The sequence below is a fragment of the Oenanthe melanoleuca genome, chromosome 2 (assembly GCF_029582105.1).
Source record: "Oenanthe melanoleuca isolate GR-GAL-2019-014 chromosome 2, OMel1.0, whole genome shotgun sequence".
Taxonomy (NCBI): domain Eukaryota; kingdom Metazoa; phylum Chordata; class Aves; order Passeriformes; family Muscicapidae; genus Oenanthe; species Oenanthe melanoleuca.
In genome coordinates, this window is record NC_079335.1 from 82,065,161 (window position 1) to 82,084,565 (window position 19,405).

At 34.3% G+C, this 19,405-nt stretch overlaps 1 protein-coding gene across 1 annotated transcript in view; it reads left to right on the forward strand.

Moving 5' to 3' along the window:
• EXOC2 (exocyst complex component 2) overlaps positions 1–19,405 on the forward strand; it is a 127,455-nt gene that overhangs the window by 85,393 nt on the left and 22,657 nt on the right. Inside the window, exons 22-23 of the mRNA XM_056484250.1 lie at positions 1,550–1,666; positions 5,539–5,680. Coding sequence (XP_056340225.1) covers positions 1,550–1,666; positions 5,539–5,680 — 259 coding nt within the window. The remainder of the gene's footprint in view (positions 1–1,549; positions 1,667–5,538; positions 5,681–19,405) is intronic.

The following is a 19,405-nucleotide window of genomic DNA, read 5'->3' on the forward strand; positions in this document are numbered from 1 at the left end:
AGTTACTTTTTAAAACCCACAAAGATACAGATATTCAGTAATACAGTTTCCCCCAGAAAATTTGCTGAGACTAAGTATTGGTTATTTTCTTGGCTTGTTAGCTTTTGAGTTTTTAGGAAGTTGGAAAAAGATTTCTAATATTCTTGTCACTTTGGTAAATGTACTTTCTTCCATTTAAGCAGCTGATGAAAAAATATAGGTTTTACCTGCAAGAGACCTACTGAGAATCTCTTGTGAAATTAATATTCCTTAGTACAGGTTTTAAGTGTTGTCAGAAGCCCAGCTTTGCCTAATTTACAAGAGCAATAAGCATTTCTGCTGCAATAAAGAATCACAGATTGCCAAATTGGGGCAAGTTTCTGAACTGTAGACTATAATAACTAGTTCTTTATATAATTTTATTCTTGCAACACATAGATTTGAGATTATTTATTGACTTGTGGCTGGGGCTTCTTCCTATATGTCATAGGTACAAACACTTAAAAAAAAAAAAAAAAAGAGTTATAATTTTAGACAGTGTCTGGTTTCCATGGTTCCATGGTATCCTTTTCTTATGTAAATCACAATATATTTTGTCTTCTCTTTCTTGAATGAGAACAGAGAAAGTGAGTGATTGGAGTAAGATTTTTAATTCTCATTTTTCGAATGGACTGCTTACTGCCTGATTATAACTTAAAGTAGAAGGCAACTCTCAGTCTTAGTCATTGTATTACTGAAATACAAAACTGTCAGGAGTTCTGGGTCTGAAAACCAATATCATTTTTAATCAGATCAGTGCTGTTATGGTGACTTTAATGTCAAATAATTTTATTTTCAAAATATTTTCTCAGTTGATTTTTAACTTTCATCTGAGGTAGAAAAATAGTTTGAAATTAAAAGAAGAGGGGAAGAGGGAAGACCCAATCTATTTAAATAGTAGCTCTGTCTTGTTTGGTTCTTTGTTTGGAAACTATATCTTATTATATCAAGATCAAAGAAAGGCAATTGTGGTATCTCAACTACAGAATGTATTTGACTCCCTTGTAGTTAAAAGAAATATTGAAGGATGGACATTTCTTCAAACTGCTGAAATTATATAATGTAGTTGAGAACCTTCTAGTATTTTAGAGTTGGTGAGTGCATTTGTTCAGTACTTGCTTCCCTTGTTTTAGCCAGCTTCATGGGAAAGTGAAGATGATCTTAAGTTGATTTTATGATGGTCATAATTCTTAGTATATTTCTTGAAACCAAGTAAAATCCAGAAACAGCTTCCTGGAAAGCTGTCCAAACCTAATTTTTGTAAAGAAGTCTTAACCACAGTTCTGTATTAGTCACAACTATTCCAATGAATGCTCCGGATCCTATAAAAAGAAGCATCTTGTTCAACATCACACCTGATACTCATTCAGTTCTCAGTAGTTTATTGACAAAAGTATTTATAAACCCTACTTTATTTATAAGAATATTTATTGTGCACAGAGAGTCAGTAAAATATTCTATGTACATTTACAGTGTTGGTTATGCTGATACTTTTTTCAGCTGTTATGCTCTTCCTTCTCTTACATTTTAGGAGCAGAGACTTTTAATTGCACTCAGTAACTGCCGTTACCTGGAACGACATACCTTCCTAAATATAGCTGAACATTTTGAGAAACATGGCTTCCAAGGTGTTGATAAAATAACTCAAGTAAGTGAGAGCACTGGAATGAAGCATCAATGCTTGAAGATTTTTATTTGATTTACCTTCTGTGAATAGTAGGTGCAAGTGTCCAAACAACCAAAATGACTCCTGGGTGAGCCTTCCACAAATGGGTGAGACTGGAAGCATTAGCTGGATGCAACAACAGGAATGTGATCCTGTGTGTTCATACAGGCCTCAAGCAGCCAGTATAGAAAATGTGAGCTCTTGTTCAGGACTTGTGTATTCAATGGCAGAGCTTATCAGATTTCTTAGTAAAGCTGTTTAATGTCACTGTGTTCTCTCAATGCAGAAAGTAAAAGATTGTTATCTCAGGAATATACTTGATAAATTATTTCATCTGGAAATCTGCATTACTGATAGCTCTTGTTCGTAAACTAGTTCACAGTTTTTTTGTTGTGTTTTGGGGGGAGTTTTTGTTGTTTTTTCTTTTTCAAAGAACGAAAATGTCAAAGTGGGTGGCAGTAGCTGTCTCATTTTCCTGCCTTTTTGTAAAGATTAATCACTTCTTATGAGAAATGCTGTGACTTAATCCTTAGGACCATAAAGTTAGTTTATTTACAGAAATATTTGTTGGCTGGAAGTAAAATGTTATCTTTTCCAGTACAGAGTACAGTATTTCACTCAAACTGATTGTTCAACTGTGTAGAACATACATCCTTAGTCCCATTATGCCTGAATGTTGCTTGAATTTCTACAGACTAAGTAGTTTTGAATAGCATTTCATAGGGATTGCTATGATTTGTATGATTAGAACAATATAGAAAATTACTCTGGATGTTGCCATTTTTTGCTGCTGAGAGTTGAGCCTGGTACAGTTGGAAGCAGCTAAGACATCTGTTAGTATGTGTTCAACAACCTGCCTTGCACAGCCACATCAAAGTATTGCCACTAAAATTTTAGTACGTTTATAAATTACCAAATTCAAGTGGCAGATGGATTTCCAATATGTGTTGACCCTTTGAAAACTATGACTGGTGCAATACTGCATGTGTGGGACACATCAATGGGTAATGCTGGAGGGATTTGGATAATCAGATAGTCATCATAATAGGGCAGATTTTGAGCCCTTTATTAATTTTAAATGAGGATGGAAGCTCACAGATGTTTAGAGGGATAGGTTGATTGTTTAAGTTTTTTGTTCTGCCACCTAAACTTCTGAAAGTTTTTAATTTATTTAAATATTATATTAAAAAGTTGTAATAAGGAATTGGCAATTTTTTTAAAAAATTAGTTTTTATCTGGAAAGACTGAAACTAAATTATACTTTTAAATTCTGTCAGCTTTATAAATTTAATTTTAAAGTGAATTTGGTAGTGTGTTTTAGTAAAAAATTATCTGTTCTTACACTGGGCTGTTTTTTTTAAGTTGCCTTTGTTAGTAGGGAAATCGTTATTATCTAATATTCTGAAATACAGAAATTATAAATGGTAGCCAAGAACATTTCCTTACATTCTATATGGTTATTTCAATTTTTTTTCTTAGTGTGCCAAATGCAAAATTACGTAAAGCAGCCAAACATTACACTGTGCTTTTAGCACATTCTACCTTGGCACATACTCATGACTTTTGCTCTTCTCTGTGGAGATGCTTTAATTCAACTTATCATCAGTTTAGTAGTTTAAAAAGTAGAAAAAAAGATGTATCCTATAAAATTCATCCAGCTTATTGATTAAGCTTCTGAATAAAATTGTTTCCACCGTGCTGATAATTAGATAACATCAAAGGGTAGAGGCTCAAAATGGTTTTAATGCAAGAACTGAAAACTGTAGTCACAGGGATGTTCATAGCAGAAGGACAGCAATGTGAGAATTGTATATTTTTGTAAGCATTTAGTCCACTTGAGGGTCAGGAAAATGGGCATACACAGTGGATGTTAAGGAATTCTGCACTGCTTCTTTTCCCCAATCCTGGGTTCATAATTACTTTCAGCTTAATTGTTCATTCTTTCTTGCAACCTTTCCACCAGCTGAAAAACCAGGTTACCACTATCTTAATTGTGTATTGATCTTGAAACAGGCTGAAAAGAACTTGCATGAAGCAAAAAAACCTGCATTGAATGTGCAGATTATCTTTTGTACTGAATGACTGCAAAAGTGGAAGGTGGAATTACTTAATTCTCTAACACTTCGCTGAGGAACACTGAAGCAGTTGTTTCACAGATTCTTTGAATGGCTGCATATTTGCAGGGACTTTGCACTCAAACTTACTTTTCCCTCTAGTTCAAAGCTAAATAGGAATGGTCTAAGGGTTGTTATTCTCCCTAATAAGAAATTGAAGTAAAAAATGTCTTGAAACCTGCGTAAGAGGAAAAAAGAGGGAGATTTCTGTACCTTTTTTAATGTATTCTTTTTCAAAATAGGCAGTCAGGTAAAAGGAAAAGAGGAAGAAAATAGCCTTGATCTTCTTATGCCTTATAGAAAGCTTTCCTTTGGGATAGAGATCCTCTTGTGACAAATCAAAGAAGATTCATCACCTAGAAAAGCAGGAAAGTTGTGGTGTGTCTTGTCTCTCACCAACTTTACCATCCCAACTTTCCTAACATCTGCTTTGACCTCAATAACAACTGTTTTCCCCTACACTTGTGATCTTCCTGAAAGCCTCTCTGCTTCTGTTCCTGACTCAAATATTACAGTTCCTTTTTCTCTTCATTTAACAATGTAGGCATACCAGAGTAGAGCACAATTTAGAGACATCCCTCTAGTGAATAAGCTTCAACCCTTACTCTACAGTTTGCAGTATTAAATCCTTAGAGAGGAAGGATTTTCTTTTTCTGAATTCCCAGTCTGATCTAGAGACCTGCTTTTAAAGCAGACCTCATTTTTACACCCCTTTACTTCTGAAAATTATTATTCATATATACGTGTGGGTGTGGGTGTGCCTTTTCCCCTAATTGTTGAGGAAAACGAACACTATTTTAAAAGCTTTATTTTTGTGTTGCTTAAGCTCTTATTTATAAACAGATAAATGTATTTCAGCAGAAGTCATGTGAGATTTTGATCTTAATTTTCATTTCATTTTATTTATATTTTGCATCCATTACTATGCTTAGATACTGGTGTTCTACTTCAACACTTTATGATACGCATTATGTTATAGAATCATTGTAGAAGCTATAATTACAGGGGATACCTATGTTTAATAAAAAGCCTTGTAAAAAATTCGAAGTTGCTCAGATATAGTGAACAAACTGTCTGTATCCTCAGCTTTCAGTGTGGCTAAGTTGTGTGAATTACGAAAAAATACATGGAGAGCTGTTAAAGGGAAGGGTTCTGCAGATGTTAATGAGCTGCAGCTTCTGTTTCTATTGTACAGAGGTTTGTTGAAGTAGAGAGGGGAAGTCCATAGGTTCAGTTTCAGAAGACAGAGACTTCTAAATAAATAATGTATTTTTTTAAATATAGTGAGAAATTTTAAAGTTAAAATTGATAAATCTAAAGTATTATACAAAAATCTTCATGTTTAAGGATGGAAATTTTTATGGGTATGTTTTAAAGCATTCATAAAATTCTGTTGTTTACTTTGCAAGATAAAGACCTCCTGACATGCTGGAAAGAAAATCATGCCAGTAGACAGTTACTGAATTATCTGCCTGCTTAGACATTTCTTGTATTTTTCATGAAAATGTCAATTGCTGAATACAATCAGGAAAAAAAAAACTATACTGGGTAGGATGGACAGGTAATATGGAAATTCTTAAGTTTTTATATACATAATTATGAATTGAAATGTGTCAGTAATCACTGCTTTTTGCTGAAATTAAAGACATGAAGAAACCTTTGGGGTATGTAATTAAATTCTTGTAGTTAATGATTATTTATTATGTTCTTTCTCTTTCCTTTTCTTGTTTAATTTTGTAGGTTAGTATGGAATCCTTGAAAGACCTGGATCAAAGACTGTTTGAAATGTACATTGAATTCAAGGCAGATCCAATAGTTGGGTCATTAGAACCTGGCATTTATGCAGGATATTTTGATTGGAAAGATTGTCTTGTTCCAACAGGTAAATATCTGCTTATTAAACTCAAATGATTTTAACAGTGATTGATAGGAGCTAAAACATACTGTACAATTAAAAACTTTTATCTAGTCTGTGTTTTTAACTTTTGACATGTTCTCATTATGAGTTCTTTCTCACAGACTTTACTTAATTCCTAAATCATTTTTCAAATACCCCCAAATGATTAAAACTGCTTTCATTATTGATAATCTCTTTAATACTTGTTTTTTGTGATTATTTTGCTTCATTGCTTGTATATAATAGAAAGAATTATAAAAGCCGTCGTTGCTATTTTCTTATGAAATTCATTGAGGTAGTTTGGGATATTTTTCAATAGAATCTGGCTACTTTGATAATAGACATAATTACAGTTCTCAAAAGGTAAAATTATGAGAAAATGTGTATTGTAACAGTAGTTCAGCAAAGAATGTTAAACCATCGAAGGGCAGGTATAAGGTGTTTAAAATGACTGAGATGTTAGTCATTATTGAGCTGTTTTTAATATCCTCTGTTTTGCGGGGGCATAATATATAAATGAGTCTGCCTTCTTTTTTTTGCAGTAGTGAATACTGTGCACCCTTAGGTCCTCTGAACACATAATTTTTGCTCTGTAAAATTGATACATTTAAATGCCTTATCATATGAATGCCTGGTTGATACCAAGTAGAAATTGTGACATAGTACAGGGCATTTTGAAGGTGATCTTATCCTAAACAATTTGTACATTCTTGTTTTGATTTTTTCATGGAGTTGTATGCAGCAGACTTAGTGAAAATTCTGTGGTACTTAAAAATTGGATATGGAAGTAATTACAAGAGGCACACTGGTAATCTGTGAATCCAGAGCTGCAAGTGCTTGTTTGCTCAAAAGCAAAAGGTTCTTAGAGTTTATTACTTTACACAAGTGTCTCTTCCATCTCTTGTTACTACTTTTGTGCTCAGAATATACACTGTGATTCAACATACTGCAGAAATAACTTAGATACTCATCTTGCACATTCAAAAACATATCTGAATAATACATAACTTATCATCATATTTGAAGTATGTTTTCACTTGACACATTTGGATTCCCACCAGCTAATCAAAACAAAGACATTGTGTCAGCTTTTTATATGCTCATTTCTTGATCTAGTGCATTGGCATCTACTTGCTAGGCTCACATTGACTTTAGGATTATTCTACAGTCGTTTTTATGTTAAAAGGAATATTGCATTTCTAATACAGGTTGGCCTTAGCCTTCTTGTTATCCAATTTGTTGTTGGTTTAATATACTTTCTCTATAACTTCGTGGCAAAAATTAAAGTGAAGACAGTGAATATTAGAAATACCTCTTCAGGATTATGCATCATAATGTTGGCCAATTCAAAATAGTAGAAAAGTTGTTAGGGATTTTTTTTGCTAATCCCCAAGCTAGATATGTTAAAAAGGAACATGGAGAGACTTCTGTGCTTCTCCACCTTAATCATGAATTACCTTTCCGATTAATTAACCTCTGCCAAATGTACTCTGTTGACTACTGGTATAAATATGTCACAATTTAACATCAACCAGTAACTAAGCATCACACAGCTGCTCTGTCACACTCCCCTCCTGCCCTGGTGAAATGAGGGGAAAAATCAGAAGGGTAAAAGGAACAAAAATACATGTGTTGAGATAAGGACAGTTTAATAATTGAAATAAAATAATAATAATAAATTTTAATGAAAAGGAAAATAACCAAAAGATCAATAAACCACAAGGAAGAAGAAAGAAAAACAAGTGATGCAAATGAAAAACAGTCAGTCACCACTAAGTAAACAATGCCCAGCGCATCCCAGGCAGCTTTCCCCGTACTTTAGATACTGAGCATGACATCACATGGTATGGAATAACATTTGGCCAGTCAGGGAAAGCTGCCTAGCTGTGTCCCTTCCCAGATTGTTGTGGATCCCCACCCACTCATTAGCAAGGCAGCATGACACACTTAATCCCAGGATCACGGGTTTGTGCCGCACATTGGGCGCCAACTGACAGGGGCTACCGGAGCACAGGCTAGCTCTTCAGAGGCACACCAGTGCCATGCCAGGTGTGGAGAACTGCCCCAGGGTTAGATTTCCTGGAGGCAGAACCTTAAGACCTAGTAGCTCTTTGGTGTGGCCCACATCAAGGATTGGGTAAAGGAGGCGAGGGAGGCTCTCTGTTTCTGAGGTTCCAAAGGCTTTATTGCAGCTTGAGGATTCAGGTACAAAGAGCCCTGAGCCGTGCTGTGCTTGGGATTAAATACAGGGGCAGATCAGGGGGTGGGTAAAAACAACTGACCAATTGAAGGGTCCTTTGGGGAAGAGTGGTGGGCAGGGTCTTACAGGGTTACAACCAATGAGGGGAGCAGGAGGAGGAGAAAGGGTTACATGGGCCAATGGGACATCGAGTAATAGGGGATTTACAAAGTGTGGAACAACTAGGGTTTGGCCATGGGTAACACTGACAAGGAAGGTGCTAGAAAAAGGGACAGGGTTACAATGATGGACAAGGGGTGGAGAAAGCCAAATAAGATAGTTTCAGGAGTGGATACCACTTGGGAACAGACCAACTGGGGAAAACATAGGGGAACATAGAAACAAACCATTGTAACAATAAACTGAATAAAATTAAATAAACATGTGCTGCAACATTAGAGTAAGCCTTGCTCAGCAGCACCTGGGTCATGGATGTATCATCAACATTCTCATAGTAAATGCAGTAATATACAAGCTCCTAGGAAGAAGATTGACTCTAGTCCAGTTAAAACCCAGTCAAAGAGTAGCTTTGAGGACCTTCAGTTTGTTTGATTTTAGCAACGGTTCATTGACCCTGGAAATATTTGGTGCTATGAAGATAAAATTAGTAAGTGATTTATAGATAACCTTTTCATGAAGGTAGAGAAACTTGGTTACTGGAAAAGACTGGATGAAAAAAAGTCTCTTTATGCAGCAAATGAGAATCAGATTTTTTCCAGTATTTAATCAAAAAAAGTAAAAGATCACCCAAGACCCATATCATTGATTTTTTTTTCAATAAATGGTATTTACAAACAACTTTAAATTGTACTGTAAAGTTTTAATTGAGAAAATATACATAATCTAAACAATGCAGTTAATACTGCAGTAGACATGTTATCTTTTTTTTTTCCTGTTAAGAAAACCCAGAACAAACAAAGCTCTATGTTACACTTAATCTCCAACAGCATTGAAAAATACCTACTTTATTAAACTGAAATAGCATACATATGACTGGGAGTGGGTCTAACTTGAGTCAAACACACCCTTCACTCAAGGACTTGTTAAAGAGTGACCTACAAATTTGTTAAGAAAAAATCATATATTGGAAATTATTATCTGTTTTCAGTAATCTTTATGGCTGCAAAATGTAAAAATTTGATTTGTATCATTTTCCTGGTTTGGATTTTGACTTTCAAAGCCTTAATTACCAAAAAAAAAAAAAAAAAAAAAAAAAAAAAAAACTATTTAGGTCTCAGTTGTGTTCCTGAGTGGTGCTATCAGTGATGTGTAGTGTTGCATTCTTACTGGATGATTGCCAGGACATTGGAGTTTGGCATTAAGTTATGTATGTTAGTTATGTGTTAAGGGGGGTTTTTACGTGCTATTTCTGTATCAGCTTTCAAATAGTACTAATGATGATAGTAAAAAGGCAAATTTTGACAAGAGCAGTTCTTTTTCTAAAGGGAAAGAAGGGGTCAAAACCTCAATTTGCTCCTAGGTAAAGGTTAAGGAAAAAGGAAATAGCTTCTCTGATTCAGTCTGAAACTTTCAAGCCGTCTGGCCATTGAAAATCTGACCAGAATTGGGGGCATGTTGACACATTCTGCAAAGGACACTTTTGAAAATGTGCCTATGAACATACTCATTATTTGGTTAGGAACAAGATTTAAGAATTTTCTAGTGGTGAATTTCCTTTCTAGTCCAGAGCTTCAAGACCATAGCTGTTTCTGAACAGTTCTCTGCAGAGGACACCTGATATGGACTACGGGAAGTAATGCTTTTGGGTAGATGGAATTATTCAGGGGGAGAATGCTCATGCTGAGATAGGAAATAATGTAAATAATGCAAGAGAGGGAGAGACTGAACAAAAAGCTTATGATGAAGATTGGTATCAAGAAAGGAGTGGAGGTGGAGCAAGGTGGGAAACCAGGACTGGATGAGCAAGTTAAAAACATAAATTAAGATAGGATTTAGAAATGAAATTAAATAGAATTAGTCCATTTTAATTTAAAAATAAAAATGGATTGCACAGAATTCTTCAAGCAAGAGACAAGCTTGAAGTGCAAGTAAAAGGACAGAGAAATCTGGTACTCAGTAGACAAGTAAGCATACCAGAGCCTGCTGTGTAATTAAAAAAATTCCCTCAGTCTTGCACTTCTATCCTCTAGGGGTAACATTTTATTAATATTACTGATTACTTTCTTTGCACAGGTTACAGAAGTTATGTATGAATTACTGCATACTTGGAGTATCTCTACAGGCAATGCTATATCAGGCAATACTGCTGGATAGCACAGCAATTGCCAAAATGTTTTGCCTTGACAGTGTTATCAATTTGGGAACCAAAGCTTCAAAAGTCAAGGTCTACATAATCAGCAAAATGAATCAAATCCACATAAATTTCCTGTACAGAAATTTCATGTATTTATTGCCAATATTTTTGTTGAGCCATGTAGACCAATGCAGTAAGAGAATTTTCTCTTTTCCAGTCTGTTTTTTTGTTTGTTTTCTTTTCCATATCTGTAAAAATTATGCACAAAAAAACACTATACAAATGCAATAATTTGTAATTCCATCTTTAAATAATATTTTTTTTCCCACATGAGTACACTTGACTTGCTTCATAAAATGACAGTTGATTTGGAAATACAGCTGTTTTTTATATTAAGTGGAACTGATACAAATACAAAAATCTATCCTGAGCTATTACAGAATTTGAGGAGTGAGTGAAGCATAATCTGGGTAGGGAAAAAAGGTGCAGGTAGGTTTCTGTCCACAGTTTGCTATGTCATAAATAATTCACTTAAGCATTTTTGTCTTTATATTTAAAATACCTTCTTTGAATCCTGACAGTTTGAACATTCATGGTTAATTTGAGTAGCTAAAGTCTTGTAAGTTATAGAACATTCAGAAAAATCTTATCCAAAAACCTTGATCCTATTTATCATTGGCAGCTCTGCAGGCATCTGGCTGTAAGTACTGGGGACAACAATTTCTTGCATTGTAAAATTCATAGGAAAATACAAGAATGAGAAAAACTGTATTAAATGAATAGCTCTGAAGAAGAATTTAGAATAAAATTAAGAGGCTTGCCTTTTGAGCAAGCTTTGAAAAATATGGACTATTCAAGTGTGGTATCCTGTTTCTGTCAGTGTGGAAGAAGCTTATGCCTTGCTCATTTAGGCAGTTGTCCTGTAATTATCAGATATTTTCTTATACGTATGCTTTGTGTTACAGTCTTAAATATAAAAAGGGATAAATTGTTTGCATGGGGCAAATTTTCATTTAGCCTACGTGCTAAAATATTTACTGTTAGTTTTTCAACATCCATGAGCTTTTTAGTATGAAAGATCTGAATGTCAGTGCTTGTGCACAAAGTGATTTTATATTTGGCTCTTTATTTTGATCTAAGGTGTGACTGCTGTTATTAGACGGCAGTTTTATTAGCTTTATTGGATTTATTGTTAATAAATAACTCATTTAAGTTTTCACTTTAATTTCAATGTAGACTTCTGAGTCTTTACAAGACAGACTTCAATGTTAACATGCTGCAGCAGTGAAATCTAGTTAAGTTCTTTTCTTTTGTTTGAAATATTGTTCTAATTTATTCTACATTATTAACACAATTAGAAAAGATGAAAGGAACAATAGGAAACATAGTGTTAATCATTGGCCAAGTATGTATTTAGGTTGGTTTTTTGGTGTACACTGATCAATCTAATAGTTTAACATACATGGGGGTGGGGGGTTTCTTCCTGTTCATACATCTCTTTTTAGGTAGTAAATTGTGTTTTGTTGTGGGTTTTTTATTATCTAGTTTGAAAAGCATAAGTTGTGTCTTAGTTGTGTGACAAAATTAGGCAGCTTTTTATTTTTATTTTTGCATTCTTCTTTTATATTTAAAAAATTTATCTTCTTGGACAGAAAAGATTTCTATGTATTAATGTTTGTGTAATACAAGCAAAGGTAGTTGTAGTATGTGGGCTTTTGCATAGAAAGGGCAAATTACTTTTCATAATATGGCAAGTTTGATTATATTTAATTTGTTTAAATATTCAACTAATGTATTAATTTCTGTAAGACTGTAGTATGTGAGGATTTGTTTACCACACAAAAGGTTGATGTTCATTTATTTTTCTGAACAATTCAGATAATGGTGATATCTCTTCATAATTTACTTTTGAAATGCTGGCTGCTGTGCAGTCTAGCCAGCATTCACTCAGAGTTCACAAGGATACAGATTTTCAGCTGCTATTCTAACAATCTCTTTTAAATATATATCTTCTGTGTTTCACTTGTATTGTCAGATATTGGGGGGTAGGGGTTGTATTTAAAAATTCACATTGCTTTGAAAGTTTTAGGTGATTTTGCACTTTCAACTGAAAGGTGATTGTGGTTTTGAGATATTCATTCTGTACTTGGCATAAATTGAATATAGTCAAGTTATATCTGAATTTCTTCCTCTTTGGTATGTTAAGAGATCATTGTTTAAAACATTTCAAATATATGAAATGCTGCTATCGCAGTAAAAGATTATGTGCGTCAGATCTGCTAAATCAGATTTTTTTATACTTGTCACATCTTTTTATCTGTTATTTGTCTAATTTAATAATCTAATAAAAAACTTCTAATGGCAATAGCCTGATGAAAAGGTACTCAACAGTTAAAAATTAAATATCAAAAGGCATATTTAATTTGTAGTTACGCAGCGACATACTTGTCAACCCTAACTTTTCTTCTTTTGTTTAATTTGGGGCACTAGTACCCTGCTTACATGAAAGATGACAAGTGCATTTACATCTTAAAAACATTTGGATATAGTACAAATCATTTTCTTTTTCTTTCTTTTTTTTTTGCTAGAAATAAGCAATTACTTTTTGACTGAAATGTACAAAATAGTTTTGTTTGAAATCTCTGTAACTCTTTCAATTTCTCCTAATAGTTTAAAAAAATGGCTTCAGAATTATCTTACGTACATCACGTAGATGATTTGAACTCCAACAATCCTCAAAGTGTTGATGTCCTGGCTTTAGGAATTGTCTGAAATTTTATGCTTTAGTAAGGCCAAATTCTGGTATTTTGATGCAGGGATAAAATGTGCCATGTATGTGAACAGGAAGAAAACAATGTTTTGCAGGTCTGTTGCATATAATGTTAAGGGAAAAAAATATTCTCTACTGGCAAATGAAGTTGCTGAAGGACTTGTCAGTTTGGGGGTTTTTGTTACAAAATGCTAATATTTTGTTTGTGACACAGGAAGATTCTTAGACACAGCAGTCTTTAAATAGTCCAGTTAAAATATGCTGGTTTTCATTCAAGGTAACTGCTCTTGCAACATACATTAGTAAATTGATGTTTTTGTGCTTCTGGTAAGGAAATACCAACTATATAACAATCAAATTTGAATTAGGATGAGTTGAATTCATTCATCCTTAAATGACCCATTCAATCAGCAAGTGCAACAATCCATGCATTGAATGACTACTGTTCTTGAATTTGTTTTACTACACATAATTCTTCACAGAGTAAAATCATGTACTAAAATTGTGAAGTCAAGGGCCTTCATATTGTAGCCTTGCCATTTTTTGTGAAAAATTAATTTGCTGCTTGAAACATAAGCAAAAATTTCAAGTACCTTCATTTGTGTCATTTCATTTTAACCTGAAATTTTCCTTTAATTTCACTTTGAGACATTTAGGTTTCATTCTATTTCTCACTTCTAACAACACTGTATTGTCATATTATATTGGTTTGAATATGGAATTTAAATACATACATAATATTATATATGTATTTGTTTTATATAATATTGTATATTTTAATATAATGTATATATATATATATGTATACGTATATATGAAATCTAAAATTTTAAGGATTGTTCTAGCTGATGAAATGGCGTGCACATTGTCCTTGCAAAAGATGAGAACAGAAGATGACAATGGCTCTTCAGCTTTCTATAGTTTCTGCCAACACGTTACCTTTAATTTCTGACTATTATAGAAATCCCATTAGAAACTGTCCTGGAGAGACATCGCATTTTCCTACTTGATACACACTGAGTTGCACTTGTATGTTGACTTTATATTAAATATCTTCTTGTTCTTCTCCAGTTTCTTGCATGCAAGATTTTCTGCTGCAAATTTTGATTCAAGTTTTTGTTGGCTGGTCTCAACAGCCTCTAGATTCCACCTGTACAAGCATGCAGTAGAGTTTATCTACATCTTATCTAGTTTATACTTTATGCTTCCTCTTGCTTTTCACATGTTCTCACACACTCACAGTTCTGATTTAGGGCATTTTCTGCTGTTAAGCCTACTAGTAGTTCTTTACTAGTCTGCTATCCATCACTCTTCCAGCTTCTCTTTGGCTTTACCTGTAAAACTTGCTAGGATATCTTGTGGCATTTCTCTCTGTGTCTGTGCCTTGCTAAAGACTGTTAAGCTTCATGAATTAAGCTTCAAAAACATTTTATCTTCGGGTTTGTTCATTAAAAGTTGGAAAACCTGCATTCTTCTCAAACTATAAAATTAATTGTTCAGCACATTTTAAAATTGACTGGTTTTTTTTTTTAAAAAGGTGTATTTTTAAAAGGGAAATAATGTATTTGGGAAAAGAGTCTGTCTCATTTGAAAAGTTTGAAGACCTAAATGAGACTTCATTTATATTGCTTTAGGGATGGGAAGCACATGAGTGCAAAATCCTTGTATGCTTGAAATGGACTCTTGCTGTGATTCCTTGGTCAGATGGCAGCTTAGGCTTGTAGCTTGAGAATTGTTTCTGCTCACATACCTGTTCTAACTGATGGTATGACAAGTCACTCTAATACCTGAATGTGATTATAGTTCTTGTAACTTCAGAGGATTTACTTATCAGGCATGTCTGACAACTCACAAGTCTCTTCTGTTGTCTACCCAGTTGTAGGAAGTTGTGTGATACTTGTCATCAGTTCAGCATTTTCTTGTTTATACAGTCAGCCTCTGTGAGGACACATGTTGATGTGAGCAACCTTTGTTTTGGTTGTTTTTGATTTTATTACAAGATGGCCTTAATTTTTTTAGCCCCTCAAGCAAACTCTTTGAGAAACACATAAGGTCTTCTAATATAATTTAGTATTTTTATGACTGTCTTTGGTAATAGAATCTAATCCCTGCATTGCTCAAAGCAGAAAGCTAATTGGAGATTGGAATCAATGATAACATAGAGGAGAAAGGGCAAGCATTTTTTCCCCCTCTTCCAGCACTCCTTATTTACAAGCATGAATGAGGGTATATCCACACAAGTTTTGTACTGTCTCAACCCTTTCAATAAAACAAAAGTAGTAATAAATTGTGTCATCAACAAAACAATACTCCATGGTCTAGCTTGTTGGCACAGTGAATGCTTTCATGTTTATGTTGCATGTAATAGGCATATGTTTTCTGTCTGATTTACTGAATTCTTTGGATGCCCCAGTGTTGTGGAATGATGCAGAGAAGAGTTTTGGAGCACAGGCAGGTTGGGTTTGCAGGGTAGATAGCTGAGCAGAAATGAATGGCTGGAAGTGTGTGAGAGGAAGAGCTCAATGGGGTTGGTTCAGATGGGTTTGGAAGTCAGAACTGAGGACTGAGGACTAGGGAGGTGAGGGAGGTTTGAGAAGATCATAGGCCAAAAAGCTTAGAACTCCAAGTCAATAGTCACTATTACTAGTACTTGCTTTTATTTCATTGCTAGTGGGGTTATAAGCCAAAATAAATTCAAACCCTGGCTGTGAATGAGGTGTTTGAGCTGTGTTAGACTGCTCCTTCAATTGTTACTCTTAGAAACCAGAATTCTTATTATCTTGGTAATACTCAAGGTAATCTCTGTGGCAATCTTAAACAAACTGAGGTGTAATGAAACTAGTGGAGTGGGGAAAGTAAGTCACATGGAAAGTAAAATTACCTGTAGTCCCAAACTATGGGTTCAGATCTATTCTGGAGTTCCTAGCTAGGCTTTTTTGCTTGGATTTATTGTCTTCCTTCGAAGATTTATTTCCACAGGTGTGTTAATTGTAGGCACTTCACTCTTTCTCTCAGAATATGCAATTGGGTAGTGTTAGCTGGTAAAAGATGTTGTGGCTGCTCTCTTCTTCTGCCCAGAACTGTTTCCAAGTCCCTCTGGCAATCTTTACCCAGATCTACTGGAGTCATCATCACAGTTTCAGAAGACAGTATGCATGGGAGCACTGTGAGATCAAGAAGCATTTACAGATCATGATTAATATTTGGGAAGCCTAATTGTGGTGGTGTCACCTATTCATAGGTGAGTGAAGGTGGCTCCCATTTAAGGTTGATCTGTAGAAGAGGTTGGTTTGCCGGTATTTGTAGCTAAGTCATAGTCCTCTAGCTCAAATTATAAAGAGATTTGTGTGTGATATTTAGATGGAAAGTCCCAAGTTAAAACTTTGGTATTGGTCCAAATAAACTCAGCTCTATTAAAATTACCAGACTTCTCTGTGCATGGAACTGCCTGTGTAGTTCCTATAATTCACACTGTTGAGCTTAGAGAATGGTTTTATCTTGTTAACCTTTAGCATGTAGGTGCTCATTAGAAACAATCCGTAACAATGAGTGATCTCTCCTGATAAAGGTGCTTAGTATCTTGTGGTAGAATTTCTTCAAGGGCCATATGAAACACAACATTATACTACCTCCTGTGCAGATGCAAACAATCATCTTAAAACATCTGGAATTTGCCCCAGACTACTCAGGAAAGGAGGTCCAAAAACTTTGATGCCCTTAGTGAACCCGCTGGTCAGTTCACATTCTTGGTTATGGTTTGAAGTTTTGCCTAAGGGTTCTATGGTCAAACATAAAACAATACTGATATCAAGATGAAAGATGAGTAGTAAAAAACTATTATTTTCTAAACCCTGAATGTATGCAGTAGTTAAGGATGCTGAAGTTTTTAACATTTTTAAAACACTTATGCAAATAGTCTCCAAAATGAACCTTGCAACTGGATAGACTTGCAGAACACTACTAGCACAGTGGGAAAATAGCTGTCTCCTCAGTACTTCATAGCACTTTCTGCCCAAGGGTGTGTGCGTGTTTTTAAGTTAAAAATTCTAGTGAAACAAAAAGCCTCAGCTTTCTCTATACAAAACTTCTATACAAAATTCAGCCTGGAGCATATTCTCTCAGTAGCCAAGTTATCAAGCCCTTGAACTCTTACTTTTTAAGTGGGAAAATATGATCGACTTCTAACAGTACAGTAGATCCATTGTAATAAAAAACATTTCATTAGTTTAAAATTTCTTTACACAACGAATAGCAATTTAAATTTAATGAAACACTTAAACTTTATTGATGTGTGGATGAAATTAGTGTTGGGCTTTTTCAGCAGTTGAAGTAATTCAAAAATATTAAAAGCCTTTACTTTGAACTGTGAAAAATCTTAAGCTTTCCAGTTATTGTGGGTCACTCCTGAGTCAAGATAGCTTCCAAATGTTGATTTTGGATTAAATAATTTTTTAAGAATCTATTGTTCAGGTCATGCAGAAACATTCTTCATTTCAAATCCATGCCCTTTTCAAAATGCTGTAGGAATTCAGTAAAGCTTGAAAGTGAAAAAACAATTAAATAGTAGCACTGGAAGTCAGCACAAGTTCTTACCTTCCCACTAATAAATAGGATTAATTTTCTCATCGAATACTGTATGTGTCCTAAAACATTTTTTCTCTCATTTTCTCCTTTCTCATAGTAGACTAAAAGACAGTAAGGTGGCGTGGATTTTTTTGTTTTGTTTGATTGTTGGGGTTTGGTTGGGTGGTTTTGTTGTTGGGATTTTGGTTGGTTTTCATTTTCTGCAGTAACATCTCTAAAAGCTGCTGTTATCTGGTTCCAACACACTTGTTATTTAAGCAGACAGACAAGTAAAGCTATAGATAAAATTCAACCTAGAGCATTTTTTGCTGTAAATTTAAGGTATACTCTTGTAAGTAATTATTCCTGATATACTGATCTACATGCATTCGACTGCAGTACGTGTTGCAGTTTTTAAATACATACATTGGTGGAAGTAAGGGCTGACTAAAAGGCAAAATGGTGATTACCCCTTCAAGGTCATCCCAAGTTACCAAGTCTGTGGAAAGGAACCAAACAACTAGATTTTACCATAGAAATCAAATTTGAGAATTTGGTGAAATGAAGCAGAGCACAACCTCCTACTACATTTTCCAAAGAATCCACTGAATATGTAATCAAAGTCCCTTTCTTTAATCAACTCTTTCCCATGACTCGATACTTCCATCATGCATACTAAATACTGCTCCCTGTCTGTAAGTTAATACAGTGGCTTTGATTTAGTTGCCAATTTGATGAATTTAGTTACTAAAGACAAATAAAAATTTCATATACTTTCATGTATTTCATGTACAATTGGTACACAAAGCAATTTGGAAGAAAGTATGTAAAAATATTCTGCGCTTTTTTTCATTGTGGTGACTGCTTGCATTTTTGAATTAAGAACATTCCCAGATCTTTGCAGAATCAGGTCCCAAAAGTATTGGGTTTTTATCTTATGCATTGTCACCTACTTGTTATCATTGTACATTTGTATTATTCAATAGAAATGTCAACTTTCAAAAAATCATCAGTGTTAAAAACAAAACATACTGTAAGAAACATAAACATTGTGCATCTCAGTGCTGCTCATAAGCTTTTTCTCAAAGCACCACTTTTGAAGTTGCTTACTTTAAAACAAGTCTTTAAAATGTCCATTCTCTACTTTCTCTTGCCAATTTTGCCTTTGCTTTTACTTACCCAAGTATATCTGTCGTAAGTCACTCTAATAAATGCAGAACATGTTTCACAGGTAATTAAAATTTTTTCAGTAACTAACAGAAGGTTAGAGAGATGCAGAGCAAAACTGGACACTAAAATTATTAGTGTCTGTATTGTTCCAAACACTTTATTTGTGAAATTAGTCTCTTTTGGATCAATTGACTTCAGTTTTCTCATTTCTTATAATAATAATATTTGAGTGACAACCAAAGTAAATTCATAAACATAGTATATCTCTAAGCCCATTCTTCATTTTTGAAATTGCTGTCATTTTGCATTTGACAGGCTATTATTAAAGTACCAGTGACTTCAGGAATTATGAGAAGAACACACAGTTTCCTGAGTGAGTCTGTGTTTTGAAAGGTTTTAATAATTTTAGGTTTTATAAAATCATGAAAGGACAACTTCAGGGTGCCTTAAAATGATGTGTTTGAAAGAAATAAATTAATATTCTTTCAGACTATGCTTGGTTTGTGTTAATGAAAGGAAATACTGCTTGAGATTTTTGGATTCAACTGTTCTCAGTTTTGATAGAGTTGTTGATTTTTAGTTGATTTTAGTTTTTAGATTTACAATTAAAGGAGTAACTGACTTTTCCTGTTGAATTGGTCATCCTGTATCTTTATGGGGTGAACAGAGCTACTCTTTTATCTGTGGAACACCTTTTTAAATTAACATTATTCT